This window comes from Eubalaena glacialis, chromosome 1, assembly GCF_028564815.1.
Source record: "Eubalaena glacialis isolate mEubGla1 chromosome 1, mEubGla1.1.hap2.+ XY, whole genome shotgun sequence".
Classification (NCBI taxonomy): domain Eukaryota; kingdom Metazoa; phylum Chordata; class Mammalia; order Artiodactyla; family Balaenidae; genus Eubalaena; species Eubalaena glacialis.
In genome coordinates, this window is record NC_083716.1 from 180327934 (window position 1) to 180354363 (window position 26430).

Here is a 26430-nt window from a genome sequence, read left to right on the forward strand (position 1 = left end):
ATTTCTAGATATACATGTGGAAAAAAATTCTTGTCCCCAATATATGAGGGTCTGAGTGAAATAACCAGAATGGTGTGAATGTGGTTTTACACATGGTACGCAAGGAGTAGTTGACTGAGATCCTAGACTTGATAGGCATATGGACGGGGGCAGAGTCCAATGAGTAGGGGCAGAAAGAAGAAAAGAGAAAGCAATTTACAAACATTAAGAACAAGGAGGGCAAAGATCTCAAGGGGCAACAGAAGGAAAGACAAAAACCTCTGAGGGCTGGTGTTTAGAAGACGCCTGACATCTGGGAGCACCTTCTCAAGGGACCTGGAGCAGAGAGAGAGCGTGGCCTAAGAAGAGGAAAGCTGGTCTGGCAGCTGGCTGTGCGTAGGTTGGGAGAGGAACAGTGCACGGTGGTATTGCCTGGAGGGCCTGCTGGCCTGAACTTGAAAAACAGACATAAAAGTCCACTCCTCTTCAGGGACAGGAGAGCTTAGACGGGGCACAAGAGTCTGTACAGAGCTGGCCAGAAAAGCCAGAGACGGCTGGGGAGGCCTGGTGGGTCATCGACCATCTGGATAGGAGTGAAGGTGTAAGGTGGCCAGCCTGCCCCTGAGGGGAGGGTGCCACAGAAGGTAAATGGGGAGGCCGGGGCCCCAAGGACCCCAACTGAGAAGAGCCCCCTCTGACCCCTCATTGGATTCAAGGAGAAGGAATTACTTGCGTCCGAGCTTGAGGGGGATTTGTGTTTGGGACCACAGCCTCAGGACCTCTCTCCTGGGCCAGGCTCAAGTGCGTACAGCTGGCCACTGCCTCTCTGGACAGCATCTCTGTGCTGGTCACTCTGCAACTCAGGCCCCAGGCAGGACATCTACTTCTGAGTCGCTCTGTTTTCAGCTTGATAAAGAAATAAATACCTGACACAGTGTCATTGGGCATGCGCTGTCTACACCTTCATCCAGATCAGACTCTCACATTGGTCAGCTGTCCCGGTGAGCGGCCGAATAGGACAGGCCCAACGCCTGGGAAGTGCCCTTAAAATGGTTGTTCTTGTTAAGAATCGTTCACCAGGTTGTATGCAAGTTCTTTGGACTCCTCTTGCAAATTTTCTGGAAGTTTGAAATTACTTCCAAATAAATACATAAACACTGAAGAAAAAAAAAAGAAGAAGAAATAAATACCTGAGGGTAGTTACAGAAGCCTTCTCTTGCTACCTTATTTTTCCTTTCTGAGCTTCCCCATATGAGTTCACGTCCAGAGGGAGATTCATCAGCTTTCAGTTGGGTCCACCTCTCAGCCCTGTAAATGAAAAACTGTATGAACACATAAATTCTTGCAAATAAGCTCTGAAAACCTGTACTTAGAATTAGTCCCAAGGAAAGTGGTGGCTGTGGGAAATTTGGAATGTGGATTCCCAAGGGGAAGCCTGGCATTCTGACTGTGGACCGCTTTCTTGGCTAGCATCCTCCAGGGCAGGCTGACGAGCAGACCCTAAGGTGGGGCTTCCCAGCAGGGGGTGGGGCTGTATCAGCGTCAGGTCAGGTGTGAAGAGGGGCTCACACTGCCCACCTGCTCTGATTCAGCTGCCTTCTAAAGGAACACGTTCCCCTCACCTTGCCCCTGAATTACAAATCACTGTTTTAACAAGCCAGTTACTAATAGGAGTGTGTCATAACCTCAGGTTTGCTGGGATGGGGAGAAAAAAAAAGATGAGAAGCTCTGCTTTGGAGGGATCAGGTGTTTTCCCACTGGCCTGGCATGGTAGGAAAGTTGCCTGGCCCACTCCAGGCAGGCCAACCTGCTCTGGCAACGCCACAAAGCCTAGGGTATAACTTTTGGCTTCATCCCTGCTGTGGCAGTTGGATAATAAAGCCTATATCTTTTAACCTTAGTTTCTGCCAACCTTCACTGGGAACAGCAATGAATAAACAGTCATCTGCTGTCAGAAATGACATGAGAGGCTTAAGCCTGCGGAAGAATAGAAAGACTAACTGGATGGCTTTTAGTGGAGATAAATGCAAAATCCTCCACGTTGGTCCAAGAAACCACCTGCACATCTATAGAGAAGGAAGCTCAGTGAAGAGGGCTGAGAGGTTTAATTCACTATAAGTTCAGATGTCAGCAGTGTGGCTTTTTTTAAATCGTGGACTTCGATGTGTAGCATCATCTAGATCAAGGAAGGAAAATCGTGTTTCTTCTGCACTCTATGATTTGCTTAGTGCAGGGCACCGCGCTAGAGACTATCCACAAGAGACCTGAAACTTATGAGAAACTGTTGAAGAAAGTGGGAAAATTTAGGCTGAACCAGAAAAGACTTGGGGGTGAAGAGATGTCCGTGATAGCTGTCTTCAAGTATTTGAAGAACTGTTGCATTAAAGCAGAACTAAACACATGTGTTGTGGCTCCAGAGCTCAGAACTAGGATTAGTGGGGTGAAAAGCAAAGGGGGATAGGGAGGGTGGGAGGGAGGCGCAAGAGGGAGGGGATATGGGGACACAGGTATACATATAGCTGATTCACTTTGTTGTACAGCAGAAACTAACACAACATTGTAAAGCAATTATACTCCAATAACGATGTGAAAAAAAGAAAAGGGACTTGGACTCAAAATGATAAAGAAACGTCCAGTAGTCATACATGTCTAAAACTGCAAAGGGCTGTTCTTGGAGGTGATGAGCCCCTCGTTGCTGATGCCTTTAAACAGTGGGGAGCCATTATTTGTAGGCAGGCTTTGATGGCCTTAGGCCCCTGGAGACAAATGAAGAAGGGGCCTTCTGAAGTCTCCTTCTGCAGCCCCAGGAAAGCACCTTGTAGCTGTTAGCAGCATATTAAATATTGCATGTGTCGGTGCAAAAGAGGGTGGGGTTAGAAATATCAAGTTAACCCTTCTTTGGCCTTGTGAAAGCATTCTGTAACTGCATTGACCAGCAGTGCTAGCGGAGTCCAGGTGCTGTTACTGAGGGTTTACATATTACATTATTGTGCAGCCACCTCAAAGGGAAAGAATGGGCCTCATTGCAAAGCCAGATTTGGATTGCAAAGTTAAACTGAAGTTATCTTTGAGTACAATTTAAAGAGATACGTCAAAATTAAAACCATTGTTAAAATTAATCAAAGATTTAGAAAGGTAGAATGAACTCCAGAGCTAGAAATTACTGATTGAAACAATTGTTCTCACGTTTTAAACTGCATAATGAGCTAAAAATTATGAAGCCTCAGAGTATAGCTGTAACGAGCAGTCCAAAACCAAAGTCAGAAGGAAATGTTTTAGCTTTCAGAACTAAAAAGCAGAACAATTACTCCCTACAAAATGGTATAGGAAGAGGTTTCTGACCCCTGCTAATTGTTTTATTATTCTTTGGAGGGGCATACTGGCAGCATTTCCCAGGGTTTTCAGTAATTACACTCCATTCAATATCTGAAGAATTACAATAATTCTACATGGAATATACTTGTGCCCTTCAGATGCAAAGCCTTTGGAGAAGTGAAAAAACAACTTAAAGTAAATTAGCAGGAAAATTATCGTAGTTACTGTTTATTTCAGGGCTCCATATATCAGAGGCTAATTATACATTGTATGTTACATTTTCTTGGAGGTATTTGTAATATATTTCTCATGCTGATCAACGGACGTGCTGGTTTGCAGGAACCTTTATGAAAGTGAAGTTCTAACTTTTCCAAGTGCCTCTTTGTGTATGAGAAATTACCCAGTGCAGACAGATGTCACTGCACGCATGCCAGAGGCCTCAGAGCAGTAGTATTTAGTGAGGTATTATGAATGTTCACCTGTATATATTTGTAAAGTTCCAACTCTTCTATGAAAAAATTTCCCTGCCAAATAAGTTGATTTTTTTTTTTTTTTTTAACACTACATCAGTTCTCTCAGAGCCATTTTCTATATTTTGGCAAGCTAAGGTTCCAAGAGAGAAAAAAGCAAGGACTGGAATTAAATAGCCACTCAGAGATTAGAAAGTCTCTTTTCCTGGCCGGAGCCTTACCGATTTTCTGCTAGTGTTAGAATTAATCCACCATCTCTGTGGGACTGCCTTGAGAGCAAAAGTGTCCTGAGATGTTACACAGAGACTGGGGGTCCCCGTGTCCTGAGACGTTACACAGTTACCCGTAAAATACCACAAGCAAGAAATGTACATGGTGGCTCAGAAACAGTGCTTCAGTCTCACTGATATTTTTCCTTAGGTTTCTTGTCCTTCATTTCTTTCCTTCTTTCTTTTTTTGTTTTTAACTAAGTTGAGTGCAGTTCAAAAGGTTTCCTTATAAGTTTTTATGGCAACCAAAACTTAGAAATTGAGATCGCTTAATGACAAAATTAACAAAGGTTAAATAAATTATAATCCATCCACATGACTGAATACCTGCTTATTTAAAAAGGATTTTAAAATGCAAATGGCATGGAAAAGAGTCATAATGCCATATGAAAAGATTCAGATCAAACCAAACATATGTATGTTATGACTTCCATTTTTTGAAAAACATGCTTATGTATTTTTTAAAGTATTAGAAGGAAATGTACCAAAATATAACTGAAGTTACTGTCCGAAACGATATTCTAAAATATGCATGTGTTAGTGTTATAATCAGGAAGGATGAAGAAGGAAGGAGGGAGGGAATCACATAATTAAGGTGAACATTAAAACACACACTTTTGCTGGAAGATGAGAAAGGTTAATAATGCATAGTGTATAGGAAAAATGTGGCGATAGAATATCTATGATTGTTCCGTCAATATCATCAAACACCTCATTATTGAGTCCTGTTTACTGTGAGGAACTTGACAAGCTAACCATTCTCCAGATCTAGAATAGTTACAAATTCTCTTGCAAATTCATAGTGACCTCAAGAAAGGATGGTAAAAACTAGTCCTGAGGAGTAAGGTCCATTCTCAGGAACGACAGCCTGCTTTTTACGTCTTGAGGAACAAGCAATTAGACGAGAGTTATGCCACTAGTATTCCTCACCTGACAAATACCTTGTATGGGTGGGAGGGGGGCATGCGGGGGTGGGTGCCTCTTTCAAGTGATTAAACAGGTTATACGTCAACCAGTTGCCTCCAGATAATCCACATCTCAGAACCTGCTGTTTCTCGTGGTCCCAGGTATTGCTGAAATAAATAATGGTTTGTTTTCTTTTTTGGATTCTACACTAAGTTTACCTGCATTTCAGTTTTTCTTTTTATTCTTTTTAGCGCATGATTGCAAATACTGCCAGAACGGTGAGATACTGCAGGAGCCAACCCTTCAGTAAGTTAATGCTGCTGCAATATGGATCTTGGTGGCTAAGTCCTTTTCAGTGAGGCTACTGAGACATCTAGAAGTCTGGACAATATTTGATGGTGTCAGAGACACTTTGGACCATGAATCCCATGGGATAGGGGCCTTGCATTTAAAATAACCATAAGAATATTATTTTATGAATGAACTTAGAGAATTCATCTGCTCTTTCCAGAATGAATAGACAACTAAGGCATGATTGCCAACAAATCCTGCCTCTAACCAACTCTCTTTATGACTCACTGCTTCATGTTGAGAAACACATAAACTCGTAATGACTCATTCTGTCGTTTATAAACTGGGAAAGATAATATTGATTGTCTCTTGGGGTGTTGCGAGAAGGCATTAATGTCTATAAGCACATTTGTAAAAGGTCCCATAGCAGGAATTCATATTATATTTCTAGTATTGCTAGGTGAATTAAGGTGCTTTTCTTAAATCTGTACAAAAACTGGTATAATACAATGCTTTAATATAAAACCGTCACTAATAATAAATAGCAAGTTTAAACTGTTGGGATTTAAGTTGCATCATCGCAGCAGATCACCCTGCCAGGCCAGTGCTACTGTCTCCTCTGCACTGGGACTTTGGGTAGGGGCTGGAGCTTTGGCTCCCTCCAGCTGGTCTGGGAGTGAGAAGGTAGCCCCTGTAAAGTTTTGTGCTAATAACGTCATTGTATGAGTCAGTGAAGTCATTGGGCTCATTAGCTTAACATGATAATTTGACATGGACATGACTGCGAGGCTACCAGTACCATCCCCTCCAGTAAACCTAGTGCTCAGAGACTAAAAGCTTTTTGTTTTATTCATCAGAGCTATCTTTGCTCTTCCTAGCACAGGACTGGCCCAAAGCGAGGGTCTGCTAACACAGGATGCCAGAACTGCTAAACATTCATTTTTTAATGCCCGGGGGGGAAATCTAGGAAAAATAGTCTTGACTTGGGGAGCAAGATCTTTAAAAAATTGATTCAAATGATTATGCCTCCTCTTCCTTCCAAAAGGTGCAGACTTGCACCTCATCAACCGATCTTATGTGGATTCTGCCAGAATTAAAGTCTCTCATATCTCTTCATCTAGTGATTTACTATATGTATAAAGACACGATCATAAGGCAGGTATACAAGTGAGTATGAGAATATATAAGTGATGCCAGTCTACACAACAAAGGTTTATAACCTAGAATCCATGGCCCTTCAGGGAGTTCTAGGAAATTCCCGAAATTAAACGCAAATGCTGTGTGCCTAAGAGGGTTCAAAGCCTTGAGAAGGTTCCCCATGAGGTCCAAGAACCAGAGAAGAACCAAGATAGAATATATTTTGTTCTATAAACTTCTTTGGAAGTAAATCCTACATTCTCCTATATCTCCTAGAGACATGGGGGGAAATTTTATATATATAAATCTCCACTGCATTTGTTGAAGTTATCAGTAACTGCTGGTAAACAACAGCTGCTTAGCTCTGAAGTCAAAAATCTATAGATAAAGCTATAAGAATAGATTCATAAACACTGTGGGAATATGTACAATGTAATTACAGTATATTGTAAACGTAGAGTACACTGCCAGTGACAAGCGAGGAAATTAAACACTGTGGTATTATTTATATGTGATAATTATACTGATGAGTTTCTTCTTAGAGCAAGTGGGGGCCTTTGTATCTTTTCTCTGCTTTTCTGTGTTCAGACCTGCAGCACTCCCCTTCGCCCCTCATGCAGATGGCATTCTAATTGTCTTTGGGAGTGGTGTGTGGATCTAAAGAGAACAGGTGGACTGCAGAAGGCAGTGTGCTGTGGCGGACAGAACACTGGTCCAGAGTCCAGGCTGGTTTGGCCACTCCCAGTGTCCCACACCAGGGATCCATGGGGCAGAGGCCACCCATGGACCATGGCCAAGGTGTTGGATCTAAACGGAGCTTTTTTTCCCTTTTATTGTGAAATAATGTCACCATTCAAAAATGGAAGAATTCCCAGGGAAGAAATCCAGATTTCTCATTTCTCTAGAAAAATAGGAAGATCCGGCAACTCAGGGTGCAGATTCCCACATGGCATCAGCATGCAAGAGCTGAGTAGCCACTTCTGAAGGGAACTGTGTTTCCAGTTCACCACTGTCAAATGGCCTTCCTCATTCATGTCTATTCCCTGTGTAGGGATCTGAGCATTTGATTCTTCTTTCAGCCTAGTTTTAGGGAAATTGGTTAACTTCAGATAGATCTGCTGCTCGATTGCTTTGGGGAGTGGATGAGAATAGAATGGTAATTGGGATTTCAGAACAAATAGCATCAGAGAATTGAAGGTCTGGCAGAAGTCATGCCTTCAGCCCGAGTTGATTTTTCTTTTTTTTTCTGAGTATGGACAGTCTCTAAGAACACACAATCTATGCAATAATGCTGTATATTGTATGCGAGTAATGAGGGGAGTCAGACTTAACTAGTCTCACTTGCTTGCTTCAGTTCAGCCCAGGTGTTAAGTGCTTTTGTTAGGAGCTAATGAAAACTATGTCTTTTTGCTATTAGTCCTTATCTGGATCAAAGGGAGCAGAGAGCAGAGTGTGAGACACAGGTGGGATGGCAAGGGCAAACAATTTTAATGTATAACCAGGGCTGTCAGGCAATGCTTTCACTTTTATTTGGTGCCTTTTTTTTTTTTTTTTTTTTTACAATATGTAATGCAAAGGAAAATGATCAAAATATGTGATTCCAGGGAAGAATAGGGTGGGAGGGAGGAGATGGAACATCCAAGTAGAAACATTTCAATGAATATAGCATGTTGAAAGGTCTTGATGGAACCCAGGAATTCATGATAAATGTAAAAGTTGGAGTAAATAAAGCTGTATCTTATATGCATATATTATGCAATGCTAATCCTGCTCTTTTCTCTTTCAACAGATCCTGATGCAGCTCAGGCTAATAAGAACCATCAGGATGTCCGGAGTTATGTACGACAATTAAATGTGATTGACAACCAGAGAACTTTATCACAGATGTCACACAGATTAGAGCCTCGTCGACCATAGACATTTAAAGAGCTCAGAACAACGGTTTGCCTCCAGTCCACAATCTTTCAAAAATGCCATTTATGCTAGTACTGACTGTATTGTCACTAGAGAATTCTATAAAACAAGCAAAAACCCATCCTGAGACATCTCAGTGCTGCATTCAGCTTACCAGCGTCATGACAAAAGAAGAAATTCTTTGGCTTGCATACAGCTTGCACACCACTAGCTTAGGAATCCCCCGTTTGTAGTCACCGTATTTTATTTCCAGTTGTGCCATCTTCTTTGCTGAAACACAAAATAAGACCAACATGAAGAGTATGGTAGAAATATCATTGTCAAGAGAAGTATCAAGCTCCTGATATTTTTTTCTAGGAGTGTTTACAGGATGAGATGTGCTACAAATGGTATTTATTTGGCTGCATCATTGGTGGTATAGTTTCATAATTTCTAACTCAACATTTTGATTTGAGCATGGGGTTTTTGGAAGGTGTTGAGGAATCCGTGTAACTCCAAATTAGAGGCTATATTCTTCCATCTTCATAGTCTTACCTCTGAAGGAATTGTACCTGACCACATTACTATAAAACATTCTGGCTGTTTATGTAATTTAGGGAGGACTGGTCTGTAATTTCTGAATGACATATAGAATAATATTTATGTTTACAATGTAACTTTTTTAAACTTACAAATCAGGAGTACATATATAAGAATTCCACTGAGAAACTCCAAGTTTCTTAAAATTGCTAGCATTAAGATTAAAAAAAAAATGACATTTCAAAAGAGCACAATATTCAGAAAACATTTTTCAAAATTATTTTCCTGGGCATTAAAAAAAACTTTACTATTGGCTAATTATTGTTACTGATTTAAAAAACCCACATATTTTCTGGACTTAAATGTTATTACAGATATCTTAATTTTCAGCAATTGTTTTGCACTTTCAAATAGATTGTAAATAGTTCATTCAATCAATGGTATAGAGTTATTTATTTGCTACATGATAGATATTGTGCCAAATAATTACTTTTTATTTATTTTATTTAGTATGTAATTTTGGAGTACATTTTTTCCTGTTTTCACAATTAGGCTACATTTAATGTGTAGGAATTGTATGTATGTATATCTTCTGTAAATAACAGCTACTATCTTCATTAAATACAATTGTGACAAGAAAAGGTGTGTTGTTCTCAATTCCTATAATATGGGAGAGATAACCATTTGGCATGATGGGATCCTGGATTTCTTTTAATTGAAATAAAATTCACATACTCTAAAAGTCACCTTTTTAAAGTGTACAATTTGGTGGTTTTTAATATATTCATAAGATTGTTCAACCATCATCACTATATAATTCCAGAATGTTCTCCTTATCCCTTAAATAAACCCCATACCCATTAGCAGCCACTCCTCATTTTCATCTCCCACCAGTCCTTGGAAACCATTAATCTGCTTTCTGTCTCTATGGATTTACCTATTCCGGACATTTTGTTTAAATGGAATCATATAATATGGAGCCTTTTGTGTCTGGTTTCTTTCACTTAGCATAATGTTTTCAAGGTCCATCCACATTGTAGCAGGTATCAGTACTCCATTCCTTTTTATGGCTGAATAATATTCCATGATATGGATATACAACATGTTTGCCCATTTATCAATTAATGGACATTTGGGTGGTTGCCACTTTTCAGCTATTAGGAATACTGCTGCTACGAAGAGGCAGTAGATTTTAGAGTTGCCTGTTATGGGTCCTACACAATTTCTCAGTGATTTAAGCGATTGGTATACTATTTGATGAAAAATTTTCCAAAATCATTTAATTTCCGGACCCATGTCTGTTTTTTAATGTCAGCATTTTCCAGAGTGTATTCCAGGCTATAATCTCACAAGTTCAGTAGAGAATGGACTTGAGGACACAGGGAGAGGGAAGGGTAAGCTGGGACAAAGTGAGAGAGTGGCATGGACGTATATACACTACCAAATGTAAAACAGATAGCTAGTGGGAAGCAGCTGCATCACACGGGGAGATCAGCTTGGTGCTTTGTGACGACCAAGAGTGGTGGGATAGGGAGGGTGGGAGGGAGGGGATATGGGGATATATGTATACATATAGCTGATTCACTTTGTTGTACAGCAGAAACTAACACAACATTGTAAAGCAATTATACTCCAATAAAGATGTTATAAAAAAAGATCTCATAAGTTCACAAGCTGTTCCTCCCAAAACACGCACAACTGCAGAGCAAAACACAAAACCAAGATGACATCTTCAAAAAATTTGGGAACGATAATATAATATACCCCCTTAGAAATTATTCCCAGTGTTCATTAACATATTCAAGGCTCTGAGAAGTCCTGCTGTAATCCCTTTTATAAATTTATTTATTTGTTTGTTTATTTATTTTTGGCTGTGTTGGGTCTTCGTTGCTACGTGCGGGCTTTCTCTAGTTGCGGTGAGCGGGGGCTACTCTTCGTTGCAGTGCGCGGGCTTCTCATTGCGGTGGCTTCTCTTGCTGAAGAGTGCGGGCTGTAGGCGTGCGGGCTCAGTAGTTGCGGCACTTGGGCTTAGTTGCTCCGCGGCATGTGGGATCTTCCCGGACCAGGGCTCAAACCCGTGTCCCCTGCATTGGCAGGTGGATTCTTAACCACTGCGCCACCAGAGAAGTTCCTGTAATCCCTTTTAACATCCACAGTTAAAGGCCTCTTTGAGAAACACTAAGGCAGCCAAATGTCTTTCTGTGTTCATTTATGTAATCATTCAAGGTCCCCAGGTACAGGGGTGGTGTTTTATGCAATGTTATGCCTCCTATCCAGAGTTGGACACAAAGCCTAGGATTTACTAGAGAATTAAAAAAAGTCACTGAATAAATTTTATTGAAGTCATTATTTTTCAGCATTTTACTATCTCATAGACCTCAATATCAGCTGCAAAGTTTCCCTTATATATTTTCCACCATTATGTAGTTTTCCTTTCCTTAGAAAATTTTAAAAGCTGACAAATTAAGCTGACAGCCTATCCCTTGGGCATCCTTGCTCTTATTTACTCTTCCTTACTCCTATCTTACTTAAAAGCTGGTATCCTACATGACAGCTTCTTTCCCCCAACTCCATGGTGACTGACCCCTTATGACCTTATTTTAATACAGTTTCCACATTATTCAAAATTAATACATATTCTCCCATGCATATTCCCCTTGGTCTTCCAAATGAGAGTAACTATTGCTTTACATAATAAAGATAAGAGATTTTTAATTATGTATGGCTTCTTTGAAAATGCATTAAACTCCATTATTTGAGGTACTGATGGCGAAGTAAAAGAATTCACACAGTAAAAATGGAGAGTAGTAGCCAAACAACTCTTCCTGAAGCAGGAGATGCAGTTAATATTTTAAAACTTGCAAACAAGCCAAGAGAACATGAGATGCCTACAGGGTCACAAGAAGGATAATGAGGTTTGCTGGAAGACGTTAAGAAAGAAGAATGTTTTTACCAAAAGCACCTGTAGAAAATTATACATTTAAGTGTTTCACATACCTGCTTAGCAAGGTCACTGGCACAGTGTACAGGAGCTAAGCTTTTCCAGCAATTTTTGAATGCCATGCAGGTTAAATAGATTTCTCCTGAATTCAATGGTATTTCCTCTGAAATATGAATGAGGATCAATAACTACCAGTGTGAGAAAATTAAAAGAAGTGTCATTCTGGTTTCAAACTGTGCTTATAATTTTTTTGGAAAAATCAACATAGAATATGCAGTGTTATAAAAATGAACCCCTAGGTTCATTTTCAAAATGAATAGCTTTCCTTTTGCTGTCAATCTAAAATGTATTACATCTCTTGCTGTGGAATAATCTTAATTTTCTCTATGTGTCTTACATGGAGAAGAATGTGGTATTCGATGGGCAGGTCACAGCATCAATGACTTATAAACTGGAGAAGAATCTTTGACTTAGTTTGATATTGTTAGTTATCTTTCTATTCATTCATTCATTAGCCAATAATGATTGAGGGGCTTATGAGTGAGTGCCAGGCCCTCTAGGAGCTCAGGATTCAATGTGAGAAAAGCTAGAGGGTCCCTGTTCTCCTAGAGCTTATCACCTATTGGGGAAGACAGAAGAGTAATCAAATAAACAAACAAACAAATATAAAATCACTTCCAAGGAAGGATGTGGGGTTGCCAGAACATGTAGTAAGAGGATTTAACCTGATCTGAGGTGAGGAAATGTTTTCTGTGCAGGAACAGTTGACCTGAACTCTGAAGGATGAAAATGCTAACTAAGCAGAGAGAGGAGAGAATATGTTCTAAGGAGGAAACAACCTTGGCGGCACGAAGAACTGATGGTGGAAAGCTCACTGTGGAAGAGCAGAGAGAGCAAGGGTGAGCAGGCTTCAAGGTGTGCTGGAGCCCTAAGATGGGCTCAGGGTGTGCAAAGCCTTGCAAGGCCTTTTTAAGGAGCTTCATCTTTTACCCCAGAGCAGTAGGAAGCCTGAAGTGCTTAAGGCAGGGGGTTGCATTTCTAATGGCAGCCCTTATGGGGCAGGGCCATTGCTTTATGATACCTCGCGGTGGATGCCACATGTGTCAAACCTAATTCCTTAATTACTTATTATGCAGGCTTAAAAGGTAGGGCAGAGGGAATTGTGCATAATGGCAAATATTAAAGAGCAGTGGTAGACCCAGAACCCACACAGAGTCAAACACCCTTCTTCCCCCTGACTTGGTCTACACTGGGCCACTTTTTAATTTTTTGTTGTGGTAAAATACACATAACATAAAATATACCATTCTAACCATTTCTGAGTACACAGTTCAGTGGCATGAAGTACATTCACACTGTTGTGCAACCATCACTGCCATCCATCTCCAAACCTTTTCATCAACCTGAACTGAAACTACCTATTACATAATAACTCTCCACTTCCCCCTCCCCCCAGCCCCTGCAAACTACTGCTTCACTCTTATGGATCTGGAAGTTACGTCATCTAAGTGGAACCATACAATGTTGTCCTTTTGCAGACCCGGGGAGAGGACTAGGGTTGGCTGCACAGAGACAGCCCAGAGGGACTGGAGTGTGGTCCGGGCCACAACGAGGGGTGTGCACAGGATGGAGCCCAGGTCTGCTATAAAAACCCCATTGTTAAGCTGCATATGAAAGGAGGGGTGGGGTCCCGCCATAGCAGCCCCATTCTCAGCATGCTCACAGCTGGCACGGCTCTGCCTCTGAGCCCTGGGAGCATGCAAGCACCTGTGGATTGCACACACACGGAGGCGGGTCTGAAATTTGAGCCAATTCCCCGCAACTGCGCGAATTTCTGGGATTTATGCCTCCAGTAGCTCTGTAAGCTCAGCGCTTGCAGGATATCCAAGCAGATTGCTGGTGCTCCCATGGCGGGGGTGGGTCCAGCATTAGTAGCAGCGGGCTTTGTGGGTTCACTCACGAGGAGACAGGGCTGGCATGTGAGCTGATTACTGTAGTTCCCTCTGTGTGTCCAGGTGCATGACTACAGCAGGTCTGGGTACCAGACCTCAGTGGGTCTGGGCTGGAGGCTTTGTGAGCACAGTGCCTGCGGGACACCCAGACTTATTTCCTGCATTCCCAGGGTTGAGGCAATGCCGAGGGCAGTGCCAACAACAGTGTACTTTGTGAGCCCACACAACACATGACAAATGACACCACAGAGCGCACTTCCACGTGGACAGCTCCTGCGGAGGAATACTCAGTGCGTCCTCTCCCAGCAGGAGTGCTCCAGTAATGCCTACCTCACACCACAGCTCTGAAACGGATCTGAGGGCTTCTACTCCAACAACTGGGGAGGAGACCCTGACGCCCACAGGGATGTGACAACCCCAGAACAAAGAGGAAGCCCCATTCAACATCCAGAGCAGGCTCTGGTCACCACAACAGCAATCACACACCCTAACAAGGGGATAACAGACAGCACACACTGAGGAAAGATATGGCAGACACCCATACCAGAAACAACCCTCACACCAAAAATATTAGACTTACACAGGCTACACAGGGACACTCCCACATAAAAATGGCCCTTCAAGACCACAGTAGATAACTGTTTCTCCTAAATTCAGAGAAAGCTAAGTAAAATGAAAAAGCAGAGGAATTACTCCCAATTAAAAGAACAAAAGAATTCCCCTGAAGGAAAAAACAATGAAACAGACCTCTCCAGTCTACTAGACCCCAGGTTTAAAAAGGAAGTAATAAAAATACTAAAGGAATTTTAAAAGGCTATCAATAGAAATTCAAGGAGTTCCCTGGTGGTCTAGTGATTATGATTCGGCACTTTCACTGCTGTGGCCTGGGTTCAATCCCTGGTCAGGGAACTGAGATCCCACAAGCTGCACATTGTGGCCAAAAAACAAGAAAAAAAAAAAAGGAAAGAAAAAAGAAATGCAAATCACTGTAACAAGGAACTAGAGACTATAAAGAGGAGCCAATGAAAATTCATTTGCCAAGACAAAAACTGAGCTAAAGGCAATAAATAGCAAACTAAATAACACAGGAGAATGAATAACTGATCTGGAAAATAGATTAATGGAAATTACCCAATCAAAACAACAGACAGAAAAGCAAGTGGAAAAAAAAAAAGCAATATGCAAGACCTATGGGATAATTTAGAGCAAGCCAATCTACACATAATAGGGATCCCAGAAGGAGAAGAAAAAGAAAAATGGATAGAAAACATATCTGGGGCTTCCCTGGTGGTGCAGTGGTTAAGAATCCACCTACCTAATGCAAGGGACACGGGTTCGAGCCCTGGTCTGGGAAGATCCCACATGCCGCAGAGCAACTGGGCCCGTGTGCCACAACTACTGAGCCTGCACTCTAGAGCCCGCGAGCCACACCTACTGAGCCCACAAGCCACAACTACTGAAGCCAAGCCACAACTACTGAGCCCACGTGCCACAACTACTGAAGCCTGTATGCCTAGAGCCCGTGCTCCACAGCAGGAGAAGCCACCACAATGAAAAGCCTGTGCACTGCAACTAGAGAAAGCCCGCGTGCGGCAACGAAGACCCAATGCAACCAAAAATAAATAAATAAATAAATAAATAATTTTAAAAAAGAAAACATATTTGAAGAAATTATGATTGAAAACTTCCTGAACCTAAAGAAGGAAACATATCCAGGTACAGGAAGCACAGAGGGTCCCAAACAAGATGAACCCAAACAGACCTACACCAAGACATAGCATAATTAAAATGGCAAAAGTTAAAGACAGAGGATTCTAAAGGCAGCAAGAGAAAGCAAAGAGTCACAAGAGAACCCCCATAAGGCTATCAGCTGCTTTCTCTACAGAAACTTCACAGGCCAGAGGGAGTGACAAGATATATTCAAAGTCCTGAAAGGAAAAAATCTGCAACCTAGGATATTCTACCCAGCAAGGTTGTCATTTAGAATAGAGGGAGAGATAAAGAATTTCTCAGATAAGCAAAAACTAAAAGAATACAGTAACACTAAGCCTATCCTAAAAAAAAAATACTAAAAAGTCTTCTCTAAATAGAAAAGAAGAATCGATAGGAAAGAGAAAATCACAATAGGAAAGTATAACACTTAAATAGGAAAATATATCACTTAAATACGTCAGTAGATTTCTAAAAAAACAAAAAAAATTTAATTGTGAAAGCAATTATAACTACAATGAACAGCAAAAGGATAAACATGATGATGTAAAAGAGGACATCAAAAGATGGAGACAAGATGGCAGAGTAGAAGGACATGAGCTAACCTCTTCTTATGAAAACACCAAAATCACAACTAACTGCTGAACAACCAACGAACAAAAAATGCTGAAACCTACCAAAAAAGAAAACCTACATCCAAAGACGAAGAAGAAGCCACAACAAGATGGTAAGAGGGGAGCAACCACGATAAAATCAAATCGCATACCTGCCAGGTGGGCGACCCACAAACTGGAAAATAATTATACCACAGAGGATCTCCCACAGGAGTGAAAGTTCTGAGCCCCACGTCAGGCTCCCCAGCCTGGGGGGTCTGTCAATGGGAGAAGCCCCCTAGAGAATCTGCCTTTGAAGGCCAGCAGGGTTCAATTGCAGGAATTCCACAGGACTGTGGGAAAGAGAAACTCCACTCTTGGAGGGCACACAAAGGTCTCGTGTGCATCAGGACCCAGGGAAAAAAGCAGTGACCTCGTAAGAGACTGGGCCAGATCTACCTGCAGAGGTGGGGGGGCAGCTGTGGCTCACTGCAGGGACAAAGACACTGGCGGCAGTAGCTCTGGGGAGTACTCACTGGTGTGAGCCCTCCTGGAGGCCGCCAAGACCTGGCCCCACCCACAGCCTATAGGCTCCAGTGGTGAGACACCTCAGGTCAAACAACCAACAGGGCAGGAACACAGCCCCACCCATCAGCAGATAGGCTGCTTAAAAGTCTTCCTGAGGACACAGCAGCCCGCTAAACATACCCCTTGACACGGCCCTGCTCAGAGGGACAAGACCCAGCTCCACCCCCCAGTGGGCAGGAACTGGTGCCTCCCACCAGAGAGCCTGCACAAGCCTCTTAGTCTCATCCACCAGGGGGCAGATGGCGGAAGCAAGAAGAATTACAGCCTGCAGCCTGCAGAACAGAAAACTCAGAAAGTTAGATGAAATGAGACACCAGAGGAATATGTCCCAGATGAAGGAACAAGATAAAACCCCAAAAGAACAACTAAGTGAAGTGGAGACAGAGATAGGCAATCTGCCTGAAAAAGAATTCAGAATAATGATAGTAAAGATGATCCAAGACCTTGGAAAAAGGATGGAGGCACAGACTGAGATACAAGAAATGTTTGATAAAGACCTAGAAGAACTAAAGAACAAACAGAGATGAACAATACAATAACTGAAATGAAAAATACACTAGAAGGAATCAATAGCAGAATAACTGAGGCAGAAGAATGGATTAGTAAACTGGAAGACAGATGGTGGCAATCACTTCGATGGAACAGAATAAAGAAAAAAGAATGAAAAGAAATGAGGACAGTCTAAGAGACTTCTGGGACAACATTAAATGCACCAACATTTGCATTATAGGGGTCCAAGAAGGAGAAGAGAGAAAGAGAGGACCTGAGAAAATATTTGAAGGGAAAGCAGCTGAAAACTTCCTTAATATGGGAAAGGAAACAGTCACCCAAGTCCAGGAAGTGCAGAGAGTCCGAGGCAGGATATACCCAAAGAGGAACATGTGGAGACACATACTAATCAAATTGACAAAAATTAAAGACAAAGAAAAAATATTAAAAGCAACAAAGGAAAAGCAACAAATAGCATACAAGGGAATTCCCAAAAGGTTATCAGCTGATTTCTAGGCAGAAACTCTGCAGGCCAGATGGCAGTGGCAGGACATATTTAAAGTGATGAAAGGGAACCTACCACCAAGAACACTCTACCCAGCAAGGCTCTTGTTCAGATTTAATGGAGAAATCAAATGCTTTACAGATGAGCAAAAGCTAGACAAGCACCACCAGGCCAGTTTGCAACAAATGCTAAAGGAACTTCTCTAGGCAGAAAAGAAAAGGCCACAACTAGAAACAAGAAAATTATGAATGGAAAAGCTCACAAGTAAAGGCAAACATATAGTAAATGTAGGAAATCATCTGCACACAAATATGATATCAAAACCAGCAATTGTGAGAAGAGGAGAGCACAAGTGCAGGATATTGGAAATTAACAGACCAGAAACGTAAAACAATCTTGTTTACATGTAGACTGCTATATCAAAACCTGATGGTAACCACAAACCAAAAAAATACAACATATACACACAAAAAAAGAAAAAGGAATCCAAACACAACACTAAAGTTAGCCAACAAATCACAAAAGAAGAAACGAAGAAAGGAAGGAAAAAACACCTACAAAAACAAATCCAAAACAATTAACAAAAGGGCAATAATTAGAACATACATATCAATAATGACTTTAAACATAAACAGATTAAATGCTCCAATGAAAAGACACTGACTGGCTGAATGGATACAAAAACAAAACCCTTTGTCTTGTCTTTATATGTTGTCTACAAGAGACCCACTTCAGATCTAGGGACACATACAAACTGAAAGTGAGAGAATGGAAAAAGGTATTCCATGCAACTGGAAATCAAAAGAAAGCTGGAGTAGCAATACTCACATCAGACAAAATAGACTTTAAAATAAAGACTGGTACAAGAGACAAAGAAGGACACAACATAATGATCAAGGGATCAATTCAAGAAGAAGATATAACAATTGTAAATATGTATGCACCCAACACAGGAGCACCTAAATTATAAGGAAAATGCTAACAGTCATAAAAGGAGAAATTGACAGTAACACAGTAATAGTGGGGGACTTTAAAACCACACTTTCATCAATGGACAGATAGCCAGGCAGAAAGCAAATAAGGAAACACAGGCCTTAAATGACACATTAGACCAGACGAACTTAATTGATATTTATAGAACATTCCATTTGAAAGCAGCAGAATACACATTCTTCTCAAGTGCACATGGAACATTCTCCAGGATTGATCACATGCTGGGCTACAAAACAAGCCTCAGTAAATTTAAGAAAATTGAAATCATATCAATCATCTTTTCTGACCACAACGCTATGAGATTAGAAATCAACTAAAAGAGAAAAATGTAAAAAAAAAAAAACACAAACACGTGGAGGCTAAACAATATGTGACTAAACAACCAATGGATCACTGAAGAAATCAAAGACGAAATCAAAAATTACCCAGAGACAAATCAAAATGAAAGCACAACAATCCAAAACCTACGGGACCCAGCAAAAGCAGTTCTAAGAGGGAAGATTATAGCAATAAAATCTTACTTCAGGAAACAAGAAAAATCTCAAAGAAACAATCTAACCTTACACCTACAGCAACCAGAGAAATAAGAACAAACAAAACTGAAAGTTAACAGAAGAAAGAAATCATAAAGATCAGAGCAGAAATAAATGAAATAGAGACTTAATAGAAAAGATCAATGAAACTGTAAACTGGTTCTCTGAAAAGGCAAACAAAATTGACATTTAGCCAGACTCATCAGGAAAAGAAGACAGAGGGCTCAAATCAATAAAATTAGAAATGAAAAGGAAGTTACACTGGACTCCACAGAAATACAAAGGATCATAAGAAACTACTGCAAGCAACTATATGCCAATAAAATGGACATCCTGGAAGAAATGGGAAAATTCTTAGAAAGGTACAATACCCCAAGACTGAGCCAGGAAGAAATAGAAAATGTGAACAGACCAATCACAGGTAATGAAATTTAAACTGAGATTTAAAAACTCCCAACAAACAAAAGTCCAGGACCAGGTGGCTTCACAAGCTAATTCTATCAAACATTTAGAGAAAAGTTAACAGCTATCTGTCTGAAAGTATTCCAAAAAACTGCAGAGGAAGGAACACTCCCAAACTCATTCTATGAGGCCACCATCATCAACCTGATACCAAAACCAAAGATATCACAAAAAAAGAAAATTACAGACTAACATCACTGATGAACATAGGTGCAAAAATCCTCAACAAAATACTAGCAAACCAAATCCAACAACACCTTAAAAGGATCATACACCGAGATCAAGTGGAATTTACCCCAGGGATGGAAGAATTTTTCAATATCCACAAATCAACCCGTGTGATACACCACATCAACAAATTGGAGAATAAAACCTACATGATCCATCTCAATAGATGCAGAAAAAGCTTTTGACAGAATTCAACATCAATTTATGATAAAAACTCTCCAGAAAGTAGGCATAGAGGGAACATACCTTAACATAATAAAGGCCATATATGACAAACCCAGAGCTAACATCATACTCAATGATGAAAACCTGAAAGCATTCCCTCTAAGATCAGGAGCAAGACAAGGCTGTCCCCCCTCACCACTTTTATTTATTATTATTATTTTTTATTTTTGGCTGCGTTGGGTCTTTGTTGCTGCGCACAGGCTTTCTCTAGTTGCAGTGAGCGGGGACTACTCTTTGTTTCAGTGCACAGGCTTGTCATTGCAGTGGCTTCTCTCGTTGTGGAGCACAGTCTCTAGGCACGTGGGCTTCAGGAGTTGTGGCACATGGGCTCAGTAGTTGTGACTCGCGGGTTCTAGAGCTCAGGCTCAGTAGTTGTGGTGCATGGGCTTAGTTGCTCCACGGCATGTGGGATCTTCCCAGACCAGGGCTCGAACCTGTGTCCGCTGCATCAGCAGGCGGATTCTTAACCACTGCTCCACCAGGGAAGCCCCACCCTCGCCACTTTTATTCAACATAGTTTTGGAAGTCCTAGCCACAGCAATCAGAGAAGAAAAACAAATAAAAGGAATCCAAATTAGAAAAGAAGTAAAACTGTTACTGTTTGCAGATGACATGATACTGTATGTAGAAGATCCTAAATATGCTACCAGAAAACTAATAGAGCTCAACAATGAATTTGGTAAAGTTGCAGGATACAAAATTCATACACAGAAATCTTTTGCATTTCTATACACAAACAGCAAAAGATCAGAAAGAGATACTACAGACACAATCCCATTTACCATAGCATCAAAAAGAATACTGAGGGGGACTTCCCTGGTGGTCCAGTGGCTAAGACTCCACACTCCCAAAGCAGGGGGCCCAGGTTTGATCCCTAGTCAGGGAAAATAGATCCCACATGCTGCAACTAAGAGTTCACATGCCACAACTAAAGATTCCACATGCTGCAACTAAAAGATCCCAGACGCAGCAGCGAAGATCCCGTGTGCCACAACTAAGGCCCAGCACATCTAAATAAATAAATGAATGAATGAATGAATGAATGAATAAATAAATATTTTAAAAAAGAATACCTAGGAATAAACCTACCTAAGGAGGCAAAAGACCTGTACTCCGAAAACTATAAGATGCTGATGAAAGAAATCGAAGATGACACAAACACATAGAAAGCTATACCATGTCCTTAGATTACATGGATCAATATTGTCAAAATGACTATACTACCCAAGGCAATCTACAGATTTCATGCAATCCCTATCAAATTACCAATGCATTTTTCACAGAACTAGGACAAAAAAATCTTAAAATTTGTATGGAGACACAAAAGACCCCAGATAGCCAAAGCATTCTTGAGAAAGAAAAATGGAGCTGGAGGAAACAGGCTCCCTGACTTGAGACTATATTACAAAGTTACAGTCTTCAAAACAGCATGGTACTGGCACAAAAACAGACATATAGATCAATGCAACAGGATAGAAAGCCCAGAAATAAACCCACACACCTATGGTCAATTAATCTACAACAAAGGAGGCAAGACTATACAATGGAGAAGAGACGGTCTCTTCAATAAATGGTTCTGGGAAAACTGGACAGCTACATGTAAAAAAATGAAATTAGAACATTCTTTAACACGATACACAAAAATAAACTCAAAATGGATTAAAGATCTAAGTGTAGCACTGGATACTATAAAACTCTTAGAGGAAAACATAAGCAGCACACTCTTTGACATAAATCACAGCAACATTTTTTTTTGATCTGTCTCCTAATGAAAATAAAAACAAAACTAAACAAATGGGACCTAATTAAAGTCAAAAGCTTTTGCACAGCAAAGGAAACCATAAACAAAACGAAAAGACAACCCACAGAATGGGAGAAAATATTTGCAAACAATGCAAATGACAAGAGCTTAATTTCTAAAATATACAAACAGCTCATGCAGCTCAATATCAAAAATCAAAAAACCCAATCAAAAAATGGGCAGAAGACCTAAATAGACATTTCTCCAAAGAAGACATACAGATGTCCAAGAGGCACATGAAAAGATGTTCAACATCGCTAAGCATTAGAGAAATGCAAATCAAAACTACAATGAGATATTACCTCACACCAGTCAGAATGGCCATAATCCAAAAATCTACAAACAATAGATGCTGGAGATGGTGTGGAGAAAAGGGAACCCTCTTGCACTGTTGGTGGGAATGTAAATTGGTACAGCCACTATTGAGAACAGTATTGAGGTTCCTTAAAAAACTAAAAATAGAGCTACTATATGATGCAGCAATCTCACTCCTGGGCATATATCTGGAGAAAACCATGGTTCAAAGGGATACATGCACCCCAGTGTTCACTGCAGTGTAGTTTACAATAGCCAAGACATGGAAGCAACATAATGTCCATCAACAGATGAATGGATAAAGAAGATGTGGTACATTTTTATAATGAAATATTATTCAGCCATTAAAAAGAATGAAATAACACCATTTGAAGCAACATGGATGGACCTGGAGATTATCATACTAAGTGAAGTCAGTCAGACAAAGAAAGACAAATATCATATGATATTGTTATACATGGAATCTAAAAAAAATGATACAAATGAACTTATTTACAAAACAGAAACAGACTCACAGACTTAGAGAACAAACTTATGGTTACCAGGGAGAAGGGTGGGGGGATAGATTGGAATTTTTGGATTGACATGTACACACTACTATATTTAAAACAGATAACCAACAAGGACCTACTATATAGCACAGGGAACTCTGCTCAATACTCTGTAATAATATAAATGGGAAAAGAATAATATATATTATTATACATATATAAACTATACATATAGGTACACGTATATGTAAAAAAAATAAAAGAGGACATCAAAATCCTAAAATGTGTGGGAGGGGAAGTGAGGAAGAAAATGTAGATTTTTTTAGAATGTGTTTGAGCATACATAACTACCAGTCTAAAGAAGAAGATATAGTAAGGGGTTAACATACTTGAAAACCACGGTAACAACAAATCAAAAATATACAATTCATTTACAAAACCAAAAAGAAGAGAACTCAAGCATAATACAAAAGAAAACCAGGGGAAGAGCAGCCAAGATGGTAGAGTAGAAAGACCCTGAGCTCACCTCCTCCTAGGAGTACACCAAAGTCATAACTATCTTCAGAACAACCATTGATGAAAAAGCCTGGAACCTACCATAAACGATTTTCTACAACTAAAGACATAAAGAAGGAACCACAATGAGATGGGTAGGAGGGGTGAACTTGTGATATAATCAAATCCCATAACCCCAGGCAGGGGACCCACAAACTGGAGAATAATTATATTGCAGATATTCTCCCACAGGAGTGAGAGTTCTGAGCCCTACGTCAGGCTCCCCAGCCCAGGAGTCCAGCACCAGGAAGACACACCCCCAGAGTATTTGGCTTTGAAGGCCAGTGGGGCTTTATTCCAGGAGCCCCACAGGACTGGGGGAAATAGAGTTCACTCTAAAAGTGCACACACAAAAACTCATGTGATTGGGAGCCAGGGAAAAGCAGTAATTTGATAGAAGCCTGGGCCAGACCTATCTGCTGGTCTTGGGGACTCTCCTGTGGAGGCAGTGGGGGTGGGCAGATGTGGCTTACCCAGGGGACATGGACACTGGTGGCAGACATAGTGAGGAGCATTTGGCCTCTTGAACACTCCTGGTGACCGACACATTGGATCATTGGCACCAGGAGCTGGCTCCACCCAACAGCCTGTAGGCTCCAGTGCTGGGACGCCTCAGGCCAAACAACTAACTGGGTGGGAACAGAGCCTCACCTATCAGCAGAGAGGCTGCCTAAAGAGTTGTTGAGCCCACAGCCACCTCTCAGCATGTCCCCAGACATGGTCCTGCCTACCTAAGGGCCAAGTCCCGGCTCCACCCACCAGTGGGCATGCACCGCCTCCCACCCCCAGCCACCAGGAATCCTGCACAAGCCTCTACACCAGGGGGAAGACACCAAAAGCAAGAAAACTATGGTCCTGCAACGCATGTCAGACCTTACCTTGGGACCAGGTGGGCCCTGGCCCTGACCACTAGCAGGCCAACACAACCTTCGGAACACCCCAGACGTCATACCCAACTGTGTCAAGAATTGGACGCCCCACCACCACCAATGATCTGAAACAAACATTGGGATCCCTGGGCCCTGCAGCCAAACTCCAGGTACCAGCTCTGCCTGCCAGCAGTCTGGCACCAACCCCAGGATCTGGCTTCACCTGCTTGTGGGTGGGCAACAGCCTCAGTGTCTTCAGGACCCTGATTCCAGCCACTGGTGAACCAGCACTAGGCCCAGGGCCCCCTAGGGTTCGGCATCCAGCCACCTCATGACAAGGTCCCACTAAACAGCAACCAGCAGGATCCACTCAAGACAGGGCTGGATACCAACCAGACCAGGAGCCAACCAAGCCTACCAGACTGCACACATAATCAGCCCACCACAACAGAAGGACCCACACAGTCATCTTAGGGGGAATCCCTAGAGAATATAGCTTGAGTGATGAGAGGGGAGTGCACTGCTGGGACACATAGGACATCTACAGAGGGCCACTTCTCCAAGGTCAAGAAACTTAACTAACCTACCACAGATGTAAAAATACAAATAGCAACTTAGACAAAATGAGGTAGCAGAGGAATATGTTCCAGACGAAGGAACAAGATAAAACCCCAGAAGAAGAACTAAGTGAAGTGGAGATAGGCAATCTACCTGAGAAAGAGTTCAGAGCAATGATCGTAAAGATGATCAAAGAACTCGGGAGGAGAATGGATGCACAGAGTGAGAAGTTAGAAGTTTTAAACCAAGAGTTAGAAAATATAAAGAACAACCAGACAGACATGAAGAATACAATAACTGAAATAAAAAATACAGTAGAAGGAATCAATAGTGCACTGGATGATACAGAAGAACAGATCAGTGGGCTGGAATACAGAATAGTGGAAATATCTGACACTGAATAGAAAAATGAAAAAAAATGAAAAGAAATGAGGACAGTTTGAGACACCTCTGGGACAACAAGAAGCACACTAATATTTGCATTATAGGGGTTCCAGAAGGAAAAGAGAGAGAGACCAGGGCTGAGAACATATTTGCAGATAATAGCTGAAAACATCCTTCACCTGGGAAAGAAAATAGGCACCCAAGTCCAGGAAGTGCAGAGAGTCCCATATAAGATTAACTCAAAGAGGAACACACCAAGACAAAAATTGTGTGTGTGGGCTTCCCTGGTGGCGCAGTGGTTGAGAATCCGCCTGCCAGTGCAGGGGACACGGGTTCGAGCCCTGGTCTGGGAGGATCCCACATGCCACGGAGCAACTAAGCCCGTGAGCCACAACTACTGAGCCTGTGTGTCTGGAGCCTGTGCTCCGCAACAAGAGAGGCCGCGATAGTGAGAGGCCCGCGCACCGCGATGAAGAGTGGCCCCCGCTTGCCGCAACTAGAGAAAGCCCTCGCACAGAAACGAAGACCCAACACAGCCAAAGATAAATAAATAAATAAATAAAAATTAAAAAAAAAAATTGTGTGTGTAATCAAAATGACAAAAATTAAAGATAAAGAGAAAATATCAAAAGCAGTAAGGGAAAAGCAACATATAACATACAAGGGAACTCCAAAAATCTAAATCAGCTGAGTTTTCAGGAGAAACTCTGCAGGCCAGAAGGGAGTGGCATGATAGATTTAAACTGATGAAAGGGAAAAACCCTACAACCAAGAATACTCTACCCAGCAAGGCTCTCATTAAGATTTGATTGAGAAATCAAAAGCTTTACAAACAAGCAAAAGCTAAAAGAATTCAGCACCACCAAACCAGCTTTACAACAAATGTTAAAGGAATTTCTCTAGGCAAAAAACAAAAGACCACAACTAGAAACAAGAAAATTACAAAATGAAAAGCTCACCAGTAAAGGCAAACACACAGCAAATGTAGGAAATCATCCATATGCAAAACTAGCAGGGAGGTTAAAAGACAAAAGTAGTAAAATTACCTGTATCCACAATAAGAAGTTAAGGGATACACAAAACAATTAGATGTAAAATATGATATCAAAAACAGTAATCATGAGTGGAGCAGAGTAAAAATGCAGGTTATTTAAAGTGCATTTGAGGGAGCTTCAAGATGGTGGAAGAGTAAGACGTGGAGATCACCTTCCTCCCCACAAATACATCAGAAATACATCTACATGTAGAACAACTCCTACAGAACACCTACTGAACGCTGGCGTAAGACCTCAGACCTCCCAAAAGGCAAGAAACACCCCACGTACATGGGTAGGGCAAAAGAAAAAAGAAAAAACAGAGATAAAAGAATAGGGATGGGACCTGCACCAGTGGGAGGGACCTGTGAAGGAGGAAAGGTTTCCACACACTAGGAAGCCTC

At 41.3% G+C, this 26430-nt stretch overlaps 1 protein-coding gene across 3 annotated transcripts in view; it reads left to right on the top strand.

Annotated features, from left to right (window-relative positions):
* Window positions 1-9037, top strand: part of RAPGEF4 (Rap guanine nucleotide exchange factor 4) — a 304737-nt gene extending 295700 nt beyond the window's left edge. For all 3 annotated transcript variants that reach the window (XM_061184992.1, XM_061185001.1, XM_061185010.1), the window contains 2 exons: window positions 5191-5245; window positions 8157-9037. In XM_061184992.1, the coding sequence (XP_061040975.1) occupies window positions 5191-5245; window positions 8157-8284 (183 nt within the window). In that variant the 3' untranslated portion in view covers window positions 8285-9037. The remainder of the gene's footprint in view (window positions 1-5190; window positions 5246-8156) is intronic.
* Window positions 9038-26430: the final 17393 nt, after the last annotated feature.